This window comes from Uranotaenia lowii, chromosome 2, assembly GCF_029784155.1.
Source record: "Uranotaenia lowii strain MFRU-FL chromosome 2, ASM2978415v1, whole genome shotgun sequence".
In the NCBI taxonomy this organism is placed as follows: Eukaryota; Metazoa; Arthropoda; class Insecta; order Diptera; family Culicidae; genus Uranotaenia; species Uranotaenia lowii.
Genome location: NC_073692.1, coordinates 274,835,159 through 274,841,779, shown reverse-complemented (window position 1 = coordinate 274,841,779; position 6,621 = coordinate 274,835,159). Strand labels below are relative to the sequence as shown.

Genomic DNA, 6,621 nt, shown 5'->3' with positions numbered 1-6,621 from the left:
TTCCAAATCCGTGTATGCCAGAAAATCCAGTTTCATACATATTTGATCTACCTTGATTTTAATAAAACATGGTTATTACCTTGAGTTTAAAACATGGTTTTGTTTATTTGAACACCTACTAAATATTAAAAGTGAAAAAACGACCAACAATTTCAATGAAAAAAAAAAAATTACAAGTAAAGTTGAATTGAAATGGTTCATTTTGCAATACTAACCGTTTAGAATTTTCCGAACGATTCCGAATAGAGCAACTTGAAATTTTAAACAAATGGGTGACTATCCGTGAATTTATGAAATTTGACCAGTTATCTAAAGTCTAACAATCAAACTTCTTTCGTTAGTGAATTTTTATTTTCTCAATTTTGTCGATTACTTGCAATTAGGGTAAAACATTAAAATTACTTCAGCATATATATGTATGGTTTTGTATGCTTCCGGCCACAGAAATTCCCAGGTAAAAGGATTCTCATATTCCCTGATTCTTGGAAACTCAAAAATGGTCGGGAATTGGAACTGTAGTGTAGAAAAAAAATAACGCATGAAAAAAGGAAGAAATGAAAAACATTTCTAGGCTAAATCTAAATCTTAATTATTACCAAGTTTTAGGTAAGTTTGTGCAAACAAGTCTTCAAGAGTTTAACTGCGATGAAATGATTTAAAGCAGGGGTGATCAACCTTTTGAGGCAACGGGCCAATTTTAAATTGAAATCTTTTCACCGGCCGCACTCAAAATAATATTTATTAAAACGACAATTTTTTGACAAAAACAAAGCAGAAACAAAAATTCATGAGGTTATAGGAAAAACAAATTATCACCCTTTTTTTCAAATACAAGGTACATAAAATCATTCGAAATTTAATAGTGACTTCACCAAATCTTAATCATTTTTGAATAATTTAAATATTTAATCGATGAAAACTTTATCACGAAAATTAATTCTAACTAACAGAAACATAATTTGCTTCTCTTTTTCATTCGAAATGAATTTTTTTTAAATTCATTCTATAGTTTATAAAAAGATTTTAACCGTTTTCTAGGAAAAACTCTTTTCTGTACTGTCTGTTGATACAATTCGCCATCACTTCAATTGTAAAGTTTCAAGGAGCTAAAAGTGAGAAAATATATTTCTAGGAAATCACCGTCTTCTCAGCGTTGAACGTAGAATCGATACTGAAATTTTAAGACTTAAAATCCTTTTTCAAGTACACATTTCTTAGAATTATTTTCTCAATTTAATTTTTGTCCTCAAATACCTGTTTTTTCTTTTCTTTAAACGGTAAAAAACTGCTTTCTAATTTGATGATCATTTATTTGAGTATACTGTAGCAAAGTTGTCAAAATCACAGCAAAATTCACAATTTCATAGTTTTTTTTAAGCAAACTTTATCAAAATTACAGTTAGCTTTCTTGATTCTCTATTTTTTAAACATTTTATGGATTTTCTTAAATTAATTTAGATACCATTGGGAAAAGCTTACTAAAGCTGGTTAATGATAATCTTATGACTTCGGTAATCTTGAAATAAAATTAATCAATTTAGATGTTTGGCCTAACTTGCCTAAGAAATTTCTGAGATGACATCATAGATAATCGTCCCAAACTTTTTGGGTTGAACACAAAACAACTTAACACTTTGTCGTGAATCGTTCACCCAGTATTTTCTATTAAACTGTTCTCATTTCCATCAATATTCAAGAACAAAAATAATTTACTTGTTATTGTTTTGTTGTTGTTGTTTTGTTCAAAACTAGCCTTTTTTCAAATTTGATAAATAATTAAATTTAAACAAAAATGCTGAGCATTTTCATCATAAAGCTTTATTTTTGTTTGAACTAAAAAAAATCTCACTAACGGACTAAGAAATGCCTTCCGATTTTTTGTTTGCTCTTCCGATCCGCTTATATGGATTAGAACAAAAAAAAACTCAAACTTGCTTAACATTCTAGAAAAAGTTACCAATCTGAATGATTGCGGGGCAATTGCAACTACGAACAAATGAAGTCATACTTCATTAAATTATCAGGACCAGGATTTTAATATAATTAACAATATGTCGTAAAAAAATCGGGGAAAAAATTAAATTTGAGAAAGGCTTCGCGGGCCGCACAAACATGCCTCGAGGGCCGCATGTGGCCCGCGGGCCGCGGGTTGCTCATCCCTGATTTAAAGTATACAGAATTCAGATGTTTGGTACAAATATTAAGGGAGATTCCCGTGCAAGCAAGCGCAGCAAGCAAAATATTGTACTATGAAAATTTGATCGTTATTTGTCCAAAAATAATCTTAAACAACTAGTTTCGATCATAACAAGCAATAATCATAAAATTGAAGAAAAAAGTATGAAAATATTTTTTTCTGTTGCACTGTTGCATTCATGAATTATTGACATTTTTTACCATCGATCATTGAATTAACTATTTTATTTGGAATGACAATTTAGTTTTATTGTTCAATTTCGCATAACGCTTCATCGAAAAGAATTTTTCCGGAAGAGAACACGACAACAAATTAGATTGTTGCGTCCCCAAAAACTCCCGTTGACCCGCTTGTTGTGTTGTGAAAAATTGATTAGTTTTGCGCCGGAAACATGTAACCATAACACATGGCGTTGCTGAATTTTGCCGCATCCAGCTCCAAGGCTCCATCCGAAACCATATTAGTTTGCTGCAGTTTGCCTTCCAGTTAAAATATTTTGCATACCTAACCTACCTTTGCCGAAGAGCTACAAGTCAATCCTTCGAAACTCGTATCCGTAACACATTCCTCGACTCGAGGGCACATTTAGAGAGCGTTCTGATCCTAGGAAATGAAATTTCGCTCCGACGGTTTTGCAGTTTCATTCCTTAGCCCAGGCTGACTGACTGGCTGGTCGGCCAAGCTTTCTCGATCTGGATCTGTAGACAGCAAGCAGCAAGCGTACATCAAGTGATGTTACAACCGGTGCCATGCAATTGTTATATTAAATAATAAATATAAAAGAATTTACCTCCCTGCTGCAGTGGCTCCAGTGAAGCAAAAAACACGAGAGAAATGGAGAAGCATCATGGTAACAAATGCTTGTTTTCCACTGCAGAATCATATGTTCTCCTTCAGATGCACAAGGAAGCCTCAATTTTGCATCTCGGAAGCTGTCTCTTGTATAGCGGGCCAAGACGAGCTGCATCTATGTAGATACGAAGGTAGCTGGCTCGTGGAAACCTGAGCAATAACCTTGCACAATATATCCTGAACTCGAATGCTTCCTGCATCGCATCACCAAGCTCATACCATGCCATTCTGACTGCATCCGGATGAATCCTTTTTTGACATGTAAATGTAGAAAACGAATTAAAGAGCTGAAACGAGAGCATTCATCGATCTCCCGGTTAGGGGAACTGGGGGTATAATGCCCAGTGTGGGCAAAACGCCCCACTGCGATATCTAGCTAGATATACACTTATTTTAAGAATCTGGTACGCTATTCCTTTCTAATTAACAGTAGAAACCTTTTGTACAAAAAATTAGCATCAAAAATCCGATAAATCCCTGCAAAAATCCAAAAATACTTTTCAAACCATATTCCTTGCAATTTGTGCCTTGACTTTCGTAAGGAATAACGGCATCTGTCGACAAAAAAAATTACCGGACATCTGTTACTATGATGAACATTGGTCTTGAAAATCATCACAAAACGAAAAATTTCCTTATTCAATTATTTTTTCTGTTATTTTGAACGATTTTTAATAAACATGTCTAGATAGGGCAAAACGCGCCATGTTCCTTTATCTTTAAGCATGTTTCATATTTGTTCAAATTTATATGCAGTTTCATCACAACAATTTTAAAGATATTAATGAGTTGTATTGGAAAACATAACTTGAATATAAAAGAATATATTTAAAATTCCTAAATTTCATATAGATTTAATTAACTATTCACAAGAATTGTAGTATATCTGGCAGCACTGCGCGTAGCAATACATTTTTTCATCTGTGAAATAGAATAGAAGTGTTTTTACCTGGCAAACACTTTCGGAGGCACTTGGATCAATAAACACTTATTAAACGTTAAACGGCGCGATTGGGTACACACATATGCGCATTATGCCCCTACTGAATTTGAAATCCAATTTTCAACCTACTCTTCAAACTTCATCAAATTTGTGACCTTTTTTGACCTTCCAGTTATTCTAACTATCAGATTTAGACAAAAAATAAACCAAACTTCCATACTCAATTGAAAATTAAAGTTAATCTTTTCATATGTATTCTAAAACAAGGCTTTCTTCTTAACGTGGGCATTATGCCCCCTCTTCCCCTACCATCTCGAGTGCTGCTTGCTGCTATTCGCTACTGGTTGTTCAAAATTGTATTATGCTTCCGTTTTCCGTTCCTAGCTACATATTTGTTCCAGGTGGTTGCGATATAATTAGCGAGGAGGATGGACAAAGATGTTGTTGCTTACCCAAATTGTGTACCTGTATACAGAAACATGCAATCCTAAATTTGAGTTGAGTCATATGGTATTTCGGATTCGTTATTTGCACTGTAACCATGCGCAGATTTATGGAGACGATTACGCCTTTCCTCCAAACTCATAGGTTTTTGGAGATACGCAACACAATGCTATTGATTTGTTTTTAAATTTTGAAATTTCATTTAAAGTTTTATGTTTATGAATTTTATGAATTTGGAGGACTGTGGAGTTCTCCTAAGCTCTCCACATTCCAAAATCCATTTTTTTTTACATTTCTACACTGGAATATCAAAATTTAAAAACAATTCAATAGCATTGTGTTGCGTATTTGTATGACAATCGATTAAAAATAAACCTTGAATACTTCTAAGAATAAGATGACCTGCATTAACTATTATTTTACTTTTACCACCATTGCATATGAGGTTTGGTTAAATAGTATTTTAATAATTACAATGTTCTGCATAAGGCCACAACCAAGTACACCTAGGTTTTTTTTAAGCGGTTTTTTTACACGGTTTTTTTTTTTTTTTTTTTTTTTTTTTTTTTTTTAATACTAAAATTTATTAAGGCAATTCACTTTTTACAAGCATTATTGTGCCGAGGGTCAAATTTCATTTTAGAGTTAAGGGGAGGTTGGAGTAGGTTTTGGGATGAGGAGGAAGGGTTTGGGGAAGGAACACGATTTGTTGCTTTGATCAATTTCCGAGTCTCGGAATTGATAAGTGTATCGTTTTGATGTTGGTCATCTTCAGCCTCGTCACCAGAGGCGATTGGCGAAGCTTGAGGGGTTGATCTCTTGCGGGGCGGTGAAACGGTCAAGTGTACTGTTGTAGTTGGTGTGATGCTTTCGGTCGAGTGATGATTTCGTTTTTGGATTTGTTGTTGCTGTTGTTGGTCTTTCTGTTGCTTTGGTTCGGTCGGTGCGATGTACTTTTTCGGTTGCTGTTTCTTCTTCTGCTGCATGAATACTTCGTTGTGGTTCTTTACAATTTCTGCATAGCTGGTGATACTTTGGTGGTGCGTTTCTACTAATCTACGAGCGGCTTCCAGTGTTATATTCTGTTCGGTTTTGACTTTCAGAACAGCAGTCTCATACGTGTATACTGGGCAGTTTCTGTCGAGCGGAGAATGGTTTCCTTTGCAGTTAGCGCAAAACTTGGATTTGGCCGTACATGTTTCGCTGCTGTGGATACCAGAGCAAACTATGCAGACCTTTTCTGTCAGACATTTGTTTTTCGGATGTCCATACTTCAAACAATGACGACATATTAATGGTTGTGGATAGTAAAGACGTGTCCTCAGACGTATGAATCCAAAATTAATAAATTCCGGAATCACAGTCGAATTTATTGTCAGTATAAGTGTCGGTGTTTCAACCAGTCCAGAAGATGTTTTTTTCATTATCCTTTTCACATGTAAAATTTTTTGCGGCGACAGCTCTTTCAGAAGTTCTTCCTCAGACATACCTGCGACCTCGTGGCATCGTACCACAAATTTTCGGCTGTTTAATTCCGGATGGCGACCTAATTCGATTTCCGTGCCATCGATTAGTGTAGTCATGGTGAAAATTTTCCGGGCTTGATCCTTGCTGCGAATTTTTAACACGTACCATTCTTTACTCTTCACAAAGTACCCACTTTCTATTTGTCCCGCGTACTGCTCGATCGACCTTGCAATGACGAACGGATTTTTGGGTAGCTCAAAACCTTTTTTAGCTTTAAGGAACATGTAGTATAACCTTCCATGTATCCCTTGAGGATCCATCCACTCCGGAATGGTCCTATCCGGATGAGCTCCGGGAGAAGGACTCATCCCGCGCACAAAACACTTGTAATCTTCTTACACATAAAAACAATAGCCTTTAAGATTGGTATTGGAGCGCGTGAAAGTACGTCCGATTCCAATGAAGGCTGAGGACAAACTCTTACACGGTTTTTTTTACACGGCTTTTTTTACACGGTTTTCGGAAATTAACACGGTTTTTTTTACACGGTTTCGCGAATTAACACGGTTTTTGAGAGAAAATATTCTAAGTCCTTTCCAAAGGAAAACACTTAGAATGTTTTTGAAGTTGGGAAAATCTTAGCTCTGAGACTAAGAACGTGAAACATGAGACCCTCATCTGATGTCTCATGTCTAATGTCTCAGGTGTTATGTTTCAT

The 6,621-nt window shown here is 35.3% G+C and overlaps 1 protein-coding gene across 1 annotated transcript; it reads right to left on the bottom strand.

Annotated features, from left to right (window-relative positions):
• Positions 1-5,032: 5,032 nt before the first annotated feature.
• Positions 5,033-6,271, bottom strand: LOC129742674 (uncharacterized). Its single transcript, XM_055734600.1, has one exon. It carries the CDS (start codon positions 6,269-6,271, stop codon positions 5,033-5,035), a length of 1,239 nt encoding a protein of 412 aa, XP_055590575.1.
• Positions 6,272-6,621: the final 350 nt, after the last annotated feature.